Source organism: Elaeis guineensis, chromosome 8 (assembly GCF_000442705.2).
Source record: "Elaeis guineensis isolate ETL-2024a chromosome 8, EG11, whole genome shotgun sequence".
Lineage (NCBI taxonomy): Eukaryota > Viridiplantae > Streptophyta > Magnoliopsida > Arecales > Arecaceae > Elaeis > Elaeis guineensis.
In genome coordinates this window covers 137,313,032-137,325,796 of record NC_026000.2, presented here as the reverse complement: position 1 = coordinate 137,325,796, position 12,765 = coordinate 137,313,032, and the positions used below count along the sequence as shown (strand labels likewise).

At 33.1% G+C, this 12,765-nt stretch overlaps 1 protein-coding gene across 1 annotated transcript in view; it reads right to left on the bottom strand.

The window, feature by feature from the left end:
- LOC105049491 (L-type lectin-domain containing receptor kinase IX.1-like) overlaps positions 1–10,899 on the bottom strand; it is a 34,445-nt gene extending 23,546 nt beyond the window's left edge. Inside the window, 1 exon segment of the mRNA XM_010929148.2 lies at positions 10,668–10,899. Within this exon segment, the coding sequence (XP_010927450.2) occupies positions 10,668–10,899 (232 nt within the window).
- Positions 10,900–12,765: the final 1,866 nt, after the last annotated feature.

Below are 12,765 nucleotides of genomic sequence, written 5' to 3'. Positions count from 1 at the left end.
ACCCTTTCCACTAAACACTTTAGCACATTATTTTAGTGTATTAATCTTTAAAATTTTAAAAAGATCCAATTCACCCCCCCCTCTTGGGCTCCATATCTGGGCAACATAAACCTTAATTCAATTCCCATGGCATCTTAAGAACTCTTCCAAAATCTAGACATGAATTGTGGATGTCGATCAGACACTATACTTATCGATACACCATATAGTACATGATTTCATCAATATACATTCGTGCAAGTTTATCAAGTGGAGTACCAACTCTAAAGGATAAGAAAAGAGCTAATTTTGTTACCTAATTCACAATTACCCATACTGCATCATTTTTTTCAGTTATTCTCAAAAGCCTATAGACAAAATCCATGGTGATACGTTCCTATTTCCATTCCAGTATTTCTAATGGCTCTAACAATCCTACAGGTCTTTGATATTCGGCTTTCACCTATTGACATGTTAGGCACTAAGCCAGAAATCTATCTATTTCTCTTTTTATACCATTCCACCAAACATGCTTTCTTAAATCCTTGCATATCTTTGTGCTACTAGCATCATGAACAGATAAACAAGATCTATGAGTTTCCTCCAAATTAAATTTCTTTCTTCAACTCTAGATCTCTTAGTACACACAATCTATTGCCAAATCATAGAGTACCATCCTAGTGAATTTTTGAGTTCGAGTCACAACCTCTTCTCTGTATCTTCAGAAAATTGGAGTGCATCAAACATCATCTCTATCTTATGAATCCATATCTCAACTGCTGATGGATTAGCTTCACCCTCGAAAAGAGGTGGGTTGAGCTTCCTAAATCTTTCGTAGTAGGATTTAGAAGGATAAGGAGGTCTAAGAGCTATCAGAAGGTGCTGCTGCTGCTACTGGAGCAGTTGATACACTATCTGGCATACTTCAGCAATATTAGCCTGAGCAATCGGAGTGCTAGAAGCTTGCTCAATCAGTTGGTCAGCATCTCCCCTCGCAGCCACTCTAGCTTCTTTTTTTCTAATAGCAAAGTTGGCTAAGACTTCCTCCTCTTTGAAGGTTATATTCTTTTGCCTATCATACATGCCAATAACAATCAAGAATAATAGAGTTAAGAAAATTCATCTATTTCTTATTTAATGAAAAAAGACCGATCTAGACAAGATCTATCTATCCATTACTTAGTTTTAACTTCTACCCATGATTAAATCTATGCTCTGATATCACTAAGTATCACGTCCCAAATCTAGAATATGGCATGGCCATGCTACCATGGACATTGTCCACAATAATACGAAGCCCAAAAAGATAAACTTTATGAAAGATTATATAACAATAAATATGATACCAAATTTACCTTCATTTATTAAGAAAATAGGTATGGGTATAGAGTGTCTAGAATAAATCTTCAAAGCTATAAGCTCATTATTTCATAATCATAAACTATTTATTAGCCTGCTATTTGCTTTGTAGCTTATTATCTTCAAATTGTTTAATATATCCCTTCATGCTCCTAGCAAACTTATTCATTTGAAAAAAATAAAGAGGGTGAGTTATAAAGCTCAGAAAGTAACTATGCACCATCTTACTGGATCAAGCATAAATTTTATATGATTTGATGCATCATTTGAAAGATAACTTTTACTATAAAATAAAGCATTTTATAGTTATAATAATGTAACAAACTATATTGTAGCAATCCAATCATGTCTGCATCAATCATGCATGTCTGTCAAAATAAATTTAAGTACGATATGAAAAACAAACATAGTCATCAAGTACTTGTCATTTAGCCATATTATTTTTTTTTGAAAATAATGCTGACAAATTTCTCATGCTATGGTCACTATACCCTGTTATAGGGTCAATTTCGTAATCGATAAGATTTTATCATTCATTTTCATTACCAACTTTAACCCATTAGCAAAGGGCCATTTTCATTGGATGCTAGCTTCAGGATATTGATTGATCCCAATAAAGATGATCATAGCTATCTAAATGCTAATCATATTTCTTTAAGTAATATTTTCTTAAAACATAATTTCTTAAAGCATACATGTATAAGATATTAAATAAGTTTAGAGTGATTCAACTATTTTCATAAAACTTATAATTGATAGTTGGATCATATATATTATTTTAGTATCAAAATACACCTTTTATGATTGAGAAATTATTCACATATGAGTAGTATAAAGCAATGCTATAAAAACATGGATCATTTGAATAATATGTTTGATCATAAATTTTTCAAAAAATACAAAGCTTATAATATCAATATAATTTAAATTTAAATTTTTATTATTTATTGAAATTGACTAGCAATTCAAAATTAGTAAGATTCATATCAAGCTCACTTATCTTAGTTCATCCGGATATTGCTAGATCAAATAGGCAAATCAGCTTCATCTATTAAAGATTATTTTAAAAGATAAATTAATCTATATGCACTATTTAGAAATCTAATTATGAAATAAGAAGTTCTAAAAGTCCCATAATAGACTCAACTTGGTTTTAGATGCAAATAGGGAAAAGAGAAGGAAAAGATCAATCGAAGCAGTATCATCATATCGGTCTAGGATCCTCAATCAGGGTCACCCCAAGGTATATTAAGAAGAATAAGATCTTCAAGTGAGATTTACAAGTCAGGTAGAGGGGGAAGATCAACTGATAGATGGGATTGGTTTCTTCTTTTCTCTTTCTCTTTTTCTTTTTCTTTCTTCTTTCTAGCAAAATGGGGGGCATGAGCCCGTACCATTTACTAAAATAAGGAAAGAGGGGGAAGGGTATAGTGGCCCAACTATGGTCATGTTCGACTAGCACGCCTGTCATAAGAGCATGGTGATGCGAAAATAGCTACTAGGGAGGGAAGTAAGGATGGAAGAAAAAAGAATAAGGAAATAGTTTTAAGGTCATTTTTCAATGATCTATTATCAAATTTCAACCACAAAAGGGAGGATCAAGTGAAGGAAAGCACAAGGGAAGAGATCAAAGTCTTACCTAGGCTTTGACGAGTACTACAATCATGGATTTGGCAGCCAAAATAGGGCATAGCACGCCTAAAAAAGAAGTAGAGATAAGGAAAGAGAGAGACAGAGAGGGGAAGAGGAGAAGAACATTGATGGCTAAAGCAACTAATAGAAGGAGAATGAATAGGGGGAGAAGATCGACAATCTTGTGATATTCTCCCATCCATTTTTCAGAAATGGATAGAGAAAATTAGTGCTTATAGGTGGAGAATCCATTAGAAAAGGAATGGAGAGATGATGCTCACAATGGCCATGGTCTCCCTTTCCCCAATTTTTTTCTTTTCTTTCTTGATCGCAATCCTACCAGCCAAATCATCCTATCAAGGAATCATGCTCAATTTCTTATTTCCTTCTTTCTTTCATTCTTTTCTTTTTTTTTTTTATTTTTTTCATCTTTACTGTGATCCAGCCAATTCACCCAGTCCACTATGATTTTTTTTTTCTTATCATGATTCTACCAACCAAAATAATTGAGGAGAGGAAGAAATCGCACTTGATTTCTTCTTTCTTTCTTTGCTTGTTTTTTATTTTATTTTTTCTATCTTTATCTTGATCCAGCCAAAGCACCCAACCCATCCCAATTTTTCTTCCTTTCCTTATTATGATACTGCCCGTCAAAATAGCTTAGAAGAGGAAGAAATCGCACTTAATTTCTTTTTCTTTCTTTCTTCATTTTTTTATTTTTAGTTTTTTTAATCTTTACCACAATCCAGCCGAATCACCCAGTCCATCATGATTTTTCTTCCTTTATCATAATTTTGCCACCCAAAACAGTCGAGGAAAGAAAAAAATTGTACTAGATATCTTTCTTTCATTTTCATTTGTATTAACCGATCATCACATTTTCCATTATGTTGACCTCAAGAAATGATTTTGATAATTACAAAATATTAGAGTATAAATATGATCTAATATCTTTGAAATTTGCTTTGAGATTGATTATGTAGGATGATAACTCTTTTGATAAGCCTTGAGATCTCTTGGAAGAAATTTGAACTAAGAAAAACTAAGTTTGGAGATGGATTTTATGAGAAAAATAAGTTTAAGAAAGTCGAATCAACTCTTGGTCTCAAGAAGTCAACTCTAGCATGTTTTGGGATTGGCACGCAGGTCTGGCATACTGGCGAGTCACTCATAGAAGCCCCAAGCTGACTCTCTCAATGGGATAGGGTGTAGTTTTTTTGGCACACCTATAAGAGTTGACTCATAGATCTGGTGAGTCTATCCCGCTCATGAATTTGGGTACAAGATTCATCGAATATTAACTGATACTGAAATTCGACAGGTAAAAATATATATTTTTCTAAACTGTATGGAAGTCCATCCATATATTGAATAAGTATCCATCACAATCTCAACTCTTTAATCACTTATCATTCTGTACTTATCTTATGCATGTATAGGCAATATGATAAGATGCTAAGACCGGACAACCTGATGATAAGTGGGAAGAAATTTTCACTCAGTGCTAATAGGACTTTGCAAATTAGTTCTATCAACTGGTAAGTGACCATTGTCATTTTATTTATTTTAATTTTTTTTTTTTATAATATGCAGGTCATGCAAGGGGTGAATCCATACCTAAGAAGCTAAAACCATTAGGTTATAAGCTAACAAAGTACGTGACATTCTATAATAGCTATAACGTAACTGGTTTCAAATTTCATACACAGTAATATAGATATCATAAGAGTACAATGAACAGTGATGTATGTATAAAAGACAGCTGGTGGGCAGAGATGGAGAGTAACTACTATAGAATTTTTGAAGAAGTGATCAAATTGACCTACTTTGAAGATAATAGTGTCATTCTGTTTAAGTATCGATGGTCTGATACCGATAATTATATGAAGGCTGATCCACGATACGGACTTATTGAAATCAAACATGGATCAAAAGCATATGTTAACAATCCTTTTGTGATAGCTCAACAAGCTGTTCAAGTGTATTATACTCCTTTTCCATCAAAGAAGAGAGGAAGAAAAGATTAGTGGGCTGTATATAATGTTAAGTCTCAAGCCATTTATTACGAGCTCGAAAAAGAAAAAGAAGAGCTCCATTTATCAGAATATTTTCAAAAGGATGAAACATTAGCAGTTCATCAGCATTTAATAGATGCAGAGTTGGATGCTCCAAAAATTCTCCTACATGAGGAGGTAGATCATACTGAATTTATTTTTAAAGAGCATCCTATCTAAGAAGATGAAGAAGAAGAAGAAGAGAAAGAAGTGAAAAAAGTGGAAGAAGAGGAGGAAGAGGAGGAATGGGAAGAAGAATCTGAAGGGTACGAAACATCTGAAAAAAAAAGTAGTCAACCCCAGAAAGGAAGGAGTCGATCCTAAGGACAAATGAGTCAACTCTGGCACACTGGAGAAGACTAGCACACAGCAGGAGTCGGCTCCATGGTAGATGAAGCTATTTTTGAATAATTTTAATTGTTTTATTTATTTTTTATACTTGTCTTATATCATTTCAATTATTACATTACTTGTCATATTTGTATAATTAATTTGTGAATCTATTTATTTTTATTTTCAAAGAATACAGAATGAGTATGCCAAGATGACGGAGCCGTGCTAGCTGAGGAGAGAGCTCCCAAGAATAGAGCTTCTGAGGAGAGAGCTCTTATGTGGGTAGCTCATATGGTTGTGCAACACCCACACCATGGAATAAAATCTAACACTAGAAATTCTTCATTAGGTTATTTTATATTTTACTATCTGATATAATATTCTTTATGATCTTTTGCTACTGTCGGGTTCGGACGATGTGGGGTCACCATTGATCCCATAGTCACATGGAGCAGTAGCTAGCTTTGACCTCAGTGCTGTGCTAGAGGATCTACTTGGCTCGCGGCACCTCTGACTTGACTAGAGGATAGAGAGCTAGTGCATATTCAAAGTCGCACGTAAGTACTAGATCCTCGAGCAATATTTTTTAAAAATTTTTACTATTTTATAATCAATATTTATTATTCAAAATTAATTTTGTAGGATATTTAGGGAGCCTGAGATATTTCATATCATTATCGGGATCGTCCGATGATTGATGGGGTCAGTGAATGAGTTCTCCAGTTGACCATCGGGGGCTCGTGATGCTGTGTGAGAGATGTTCCTGATAAGTCAAAGGTATTTAATTTTTAAATTTATGTATATTTATATTCTATTTATCGATATATACCATCCTTTATTTGCAGTTATACTATCAATTCGAGACTCCTCAAGATGAGGAGGTCGGTCGTCAGACCTTCGAGAAGATCGTCACACGTCGGCTCTGTGATGGGCTATACCATCTCAGGCAGTCCACCATTGAGTTCTCCAATTTTAAGTTACCATCAGATTGAAAATTTTTCATGAATCACTAAATGTAGAGAGATATTTGGGAGGCCCTCTGTGACCAGTGGAGTAGTGAAGAGTACTTCGATAGATGGTAGAGGGTCCGACAGAATCAGACTGTCCAGCAGGATCCGATCAAGCACACCAACGACTCTGTTGGTACACATGTCATTGCAATAAATTGGAAAATTTTAAATTTATATGAATCTCATATTTAGTTGGTCATATGTTAGTTTTTATTAATTTGATTTTTTTATTTATTATAGACATGGCAACTGGGTCATGTACCAAGATAGTTGCAGTTGTGGGAGGCTATGCATTAGTCTAGGAGGATCGATGATTACTTAGATTCTAGATCCAGATGGATGGTGGTAATTAAAAAGATTATTTATTAATTTTTATATGTAATGATATGTATATTAGTACTAATAAATTTTTAATTTTTTTAGGCAGATTATGTGGAGTACGTCGTAGCACGGTATGGTGAAGACCCATCCTCTCAACCCCTCATTGACTCGAGGGATGGCTCAAGGCTACTAGAGGGATTACTAGGAGCTGAGTCATAGGGTTCGGACATAGCTTCAATCCTTCAGCGGCTTGCTGATCTTCGATGTCCTCTTAGACCTCAACGATCCAGATATGGGGTGATGCACATATTGTGGAGGTCGTGCAGAGACTTTTTCATCAGTGATCTTAGAGCTTTTGGGATGTCGTCTGCAACACAGTGATTGAGATTCTTTGAGATCAATATCTATGCAATTAGCTGAGCTCATTGCCACAGCCATCACAGCAGGTAAGTCAAGCAGTATTAATAAATTTATTTATTTATTTTTAATTTTATATTTAGAAGCTTCACATAGTTAGACTTGAGTTGGAAAAAGAGAATCTAAAGGTCAAAAGTCAATCTACTCATTCGATGGATGGATAGAGGTATAGATACATCCGTATTATTGAATAAAATATGTAAGAATAATTTATTTGAGAATCAAAGAGTATATCAAAATATACCCCTCTATATCGATTTAGGCTTAAGGCAGGAGAGAGGAGTCCCCAGGAGGTCAAAATTTAATCTAACAATCTGATAGATAGGTCGAGGGTGTCTATAGCTTCATATTATTGAATAAAATATATATGAATAATCGATTCAAGAATTAAAGAGTATATCAACATATATCCTTCCATATCAATTTAGGCTTCAAGCGGGAGGGAGATAGTACCCAGGAGGTTAAAATTCAACTTAACCATCCGATGGAATACTGACTGGAGGTATTTATAGCTCCATATCATCGAATGAAATATGTAGGAATAATCTGTTTGAGAATCATATGGTTTATATAAATATATCCCTCCATAAAGGTTTAGGCTTGATGCATATTAATTGCTTTAGTTTTACAATTTTAATTAATTAAATTTTAAAATCATTAATAATATTTTGTTTTTTTTCATTATAAGATGCTGGGATATTCGGCTCTTATTCATCTATTACTGCAGAGGACGTACGAGAGTAAGAGGAGAAGGAGGAGGATATCCATTGATTTTATTCGGCTTTGATGTAATGTATTTGATATTTGAGCAATATTATTTGTATAATTTAATTTTAATATAATATATAATATTAATTTTTATTTATGATGGTGATAATTATAATTTTTAATTATTATAATATCCATAAATATATGTTGCTTGTTAATTAAATTATAATAGATTTTAATATATAAAATCATTAAAAAAATTAAAAAAAAATTATTAGCGATGACTGTTGCGACGGCAACTCCATCGCTAAAGGTACTATTAGCAATGGCATATTAGAGATGAAAACACCGTTGCTAATAATTTTTTAAAATTTTTTAATTGAAATTTAAAAAAATATTATAAGCGATGGAATATCGTCGCTAAAGCCATCTCTAATAGGCATTATTAGTGACCGCGAGATCGCCGTTGCTAATACATAGCTTCAATGTCGCACTTTTTACTGATGGGATTTTAGCAATGGAGTTTGTCCTAATATTATTAGCAATGATGTTTTTATTATTAGCGACGGCTTTTAGCCATCCCTAATAATCTAATTTCTTGTAGTGTCATGCTTTTCAACAGACCCAATATTAATAAGCACGCATGTCAAAAACTAAGTCCAACTCTTTTCTGTCTCTACTTCAACAACTGTCTAAGTAATAGAGTACATGACCCATTAGTCATCATTATCATCTTTTCTGACTACCACCCAAATTAGCCCAAACAAGATTCTTTAAGATGTCATCGCTTAATACCAATAACTAGTTAGAAAAAATCCCTTTTAAAACTATTCAGACAAACATATAGCCTTCTAAATATCACCTTTTTATTTTCATCTAGCCTCTTCACATTTAACAATGCTGTGCTATTAGGTATTGTTCTTCTGATCATCTTATATTATTCCCATGGATGGAAATATTGCTCCAAATGGCTTCCTTGTATGATCTTAATTGCTTTTCTTTTGGCCTTGTAACATGATTTAGATATAAAAACCTTCACAACCCCCCAAACCTTCTCCTTGAATCCTTTCGAGCTCTAATTGTTAGGCTTGATACCATCTAAGCATCTCCCCGCTAGAAATTTAAAGTTGACATTATCATTATAGAGTTGCTTTCTAGAGTTATATATATAGGATGGAATATTTTAATTTGAAAAATATCCTCCCTTTGCATCAAAGATGTATATATTGTCAATCCACAGTCTTTCTTGCAAACTACTAAAACTCAAAATCCATAGTCCTTACAAACTATTATGGCTCTCTATCCATCACTCTTCTTGTATTTGTAATCAAAGCCCTCCTAAATAGACTATAGCCTAAAAGATTTCCTAGGTACCTTATGATCACTAAATTTCATGCCATAAAGAATCTCGATAGGCTTCTTAAAATCAGATCACTCATTCAATTTAGGAAAATTTATTGTTCCATCTCTATAGCCTCAGTGTCATTGTTTATTCTTCTCAAATCACTATCACTATCATCAATAGACTCTAGCTTGTTTTCACTAATAGTAGCATCTCTAATAATGATGCTACATTAACCCTAAACTATTCAATCACTTCCTTAGTTCCTCCTTAACCATATTTCTATCAATATTTCTCTCAAATAGGTCATCATCGAGTTCATAACTAAACTCCTTTAGTTCACGAAGGGCTACTAACTATCACTTGTTAAAATATTTATGAAAGAAAAGAAAAAATAAGAGAGAAAGATAGAGAGAATATAGACTTTATTATCTCTATTTCAATTTCATTCAATGCATTTCAGAGATTATTTATATTAGTATATAGACTCCATAAAAAAAAAATAATAACAATTGATACAGAATCATACTAACAAAGAAAAATGACATAGAACCATACTAATAAAAAAAATATTATGGGATCATGTTAATATGAAAATTATTATAGGCTGATATATAATCCCTAAAATCATGCTAACACTCTTCCTCAAACTCAAGATGGTACTGCATGTGCCAATTTGAGTTTAAAAATTATTTTTTTTATACACAAAAATATCATACACTACAACAAAATAGGTTATTAGTGACGAAAAATTTTCATCACTAATAAATAATTTTCATCGCTAATACATATTAGCAATAAAATTTTTATCGCTAATTTTTCATTGCAAATAGTCCCATCATTGATAATATTTTATGATAAAAAAAATATATTGTCACTAATAAAAGATATTTGCGATGAATACTTTTCATCGTTAAAAAAAAATTGGTTGAAAAAATTTAATCTAAAAAAAGGTATTTGCGATGAAAAAAATTATGGGTGATAAATAAAAAATTAATAGTGATGAAATTATTTTCATTGCTATTATTTTCAAAAGTTTTAGCGATGAAAAATTTACATCACAAAAAATATTTTTTATAATAAAAATAATTCATCACTATTAATTTAATAAAAAATAAATAAAATTAAATAATACTAGTGATGAAAACTTTCATCGTAAATAAGATAATTTTCAATAAAAATTTACATCACTAACAATTATTTGCAATGAAAAATATTTGTCACTGTTAATTATATATTTATTGATAAATTAAGTTATGTTAGTAAAATATTTTTGATGATGAATATTTCATCAAAAATAATTTCATCACTAATAATTTAATCATATTTTTTTTAAAAAATTGTGAATATATATTTTAAATTTATATGTATAATATTTTTTATAAATTAAAAAAATTAAAATAAAAAATTTACATAATAAAATGATAAATAAATTTTATTATTTTATTATATTAAATTAAAATTATAAGATATTTAAATAAAAAAAAATATCAATAAGCATCAAATATCGACATCTGAAGAACGAGCTGGAGACGGAGAGCGCTCGACGGAGCTCGGACCGATGATGGAGCTTGGATCGATCGGCTGCTGCTTCATCAACTGTATCATCTGCTCCATCTGCATCATCCACTCCATTATCTGAATCTGAAAGTACTGATAGTCGTCGATGCATGCAGCCAACTCCTGAGCTCACTGTCGATCCTCGGCAGCCTGCCTCTACACCTCTGTCAGCTGAGCCTGACATGCTGAATGGATCTCAGCCCTAGATGATCGTGAGGATGAGGGAGTAGTGATCCCATGTCCTAGACTTCTAACATAACAGGATCCCATACCGAGCATCCAATCACAGATCTCATCATCTGTGGATGCAGTCGAGTCCTCAGGAATAGACTGGGATCTCATGTCAGTCATACGATCATGAAAATAAAAGTTAAAGTTATTTTAATTTTTTAATAAAAAATAAATTATGGATAAAAAAATAATTAAAAAAACTTATGATGAGCTTTTAGCTCGCCGTCGTCCACTCCTCAGACCGTCGCTGGTGGGTCCGCTGGTAGATATCTTTTCTACCAGGAAGCTCTCCACTCTCAGCATCTCTATGCAATTTGAGAATTAATTAAAAAAATTTTAAATAATTAAAAAAATATATCTTAATTAAAAATTAAAAAAAATCTATCATGTGCTCCATGTGGCGAGCAAACGATCTGAAACCCCACAATGCGGCACGATCTGTCTCGCTTGGTTCGTCGCATTCTGGGCACATCATCTCTATAAAATTACCAGTAAAATTAGTAGATAATAAATTTAATTTAAGAATAAATGATTAAGTCATTAAAGTCTAAAAAAAAGTTTAGATGTATAACCTGATATGCCGGATCCTCGTAATGCCGGTATATGATAGTCCAATTGTCGATGGTGATGCTGTCATAGGGCGGCAGCCGCGCTGCCTCCTGCCCATGAGCCTGCACCATCCAGTACCAATGTGATGTATGTGATGGTGATAATCTTTGAAATGCAAAGATAAATGGATATCGACCGCTCGCCTCACACGATCATCCTCAAAATCGACAATGTCAAATACACCTTGTAAATAACAAATATTAGAAGAATACTATGCAAATTAAATATTCACAATATAATTTATTTTACCTATAATGGGTATAGAAAATCTCTCTCTGAGCTGGGACAACGTGACGCAAATCGAAGAATGTTACGGGGGCATAGTTGTGGCATATGATGTCCAGCTCGATTTGCCATGGCTCACACCATCCCCAATGTGTCTGGTATAGTCGACCGGTATCTCGATCCAGAGACATGCCTTGGGTGCTCGTGTCTCCAACGCTCTAAAGAGAGGTCCTTTAATGGACCTCATCCTCGCCTGACCATCGATGGAGACTGACCTAAAACAACAATAAATAAATCGTTAGTATGATCCAAATTAAAGAATCAAATTTTATTATATATAAAGTGTAATAGTTAATACCACTGGAACCCACCTCACGGGGATCCACCTCACTCGTACTTGACTCATTGGGACCTGCTAGTGCAGGACCTCTGACACTGGAGTCGGTGAGGCAACGGAGATTGGTGAAGGCACCTCAATCTCTGAGCTATCTACAGGTAACTATGAATGCAACCATCGTCGTCTGTCTCTTGGTGCCATATCTATAGGAATTGAGATGTAAATAAATATAATATTAAATAATAATAATAATAATCAAATAATATTCTAATGAATATAATTATATCACATACCATTATTGCAACACAAAATTGAACGAAGAATAAAGATCTACTCATCAATATTCGTATCTTCCTTGATGTGTAGATCCTCGTCCGAATCACAGTAATCATATATGTATCATCTTTTATCTCATCGTCATTTATGAATTGATCATCGCTCTCTGACTCATCCAGATTAAATACAAAATCAGCTTCAACTTCGTTGGATGGGAGATCAGCCCTATTCAAAGGTGCCGTTATAAGTTCTTCATCAATCAAAAACTCGATTAATATTTGTTCTTCTTGCTGAAAAGCTTCTCTTCATGTAAATCTAAAATTTCATCCATCTCTAATCGAGTTGGTATGTCATATACATCTCTAGATTTAT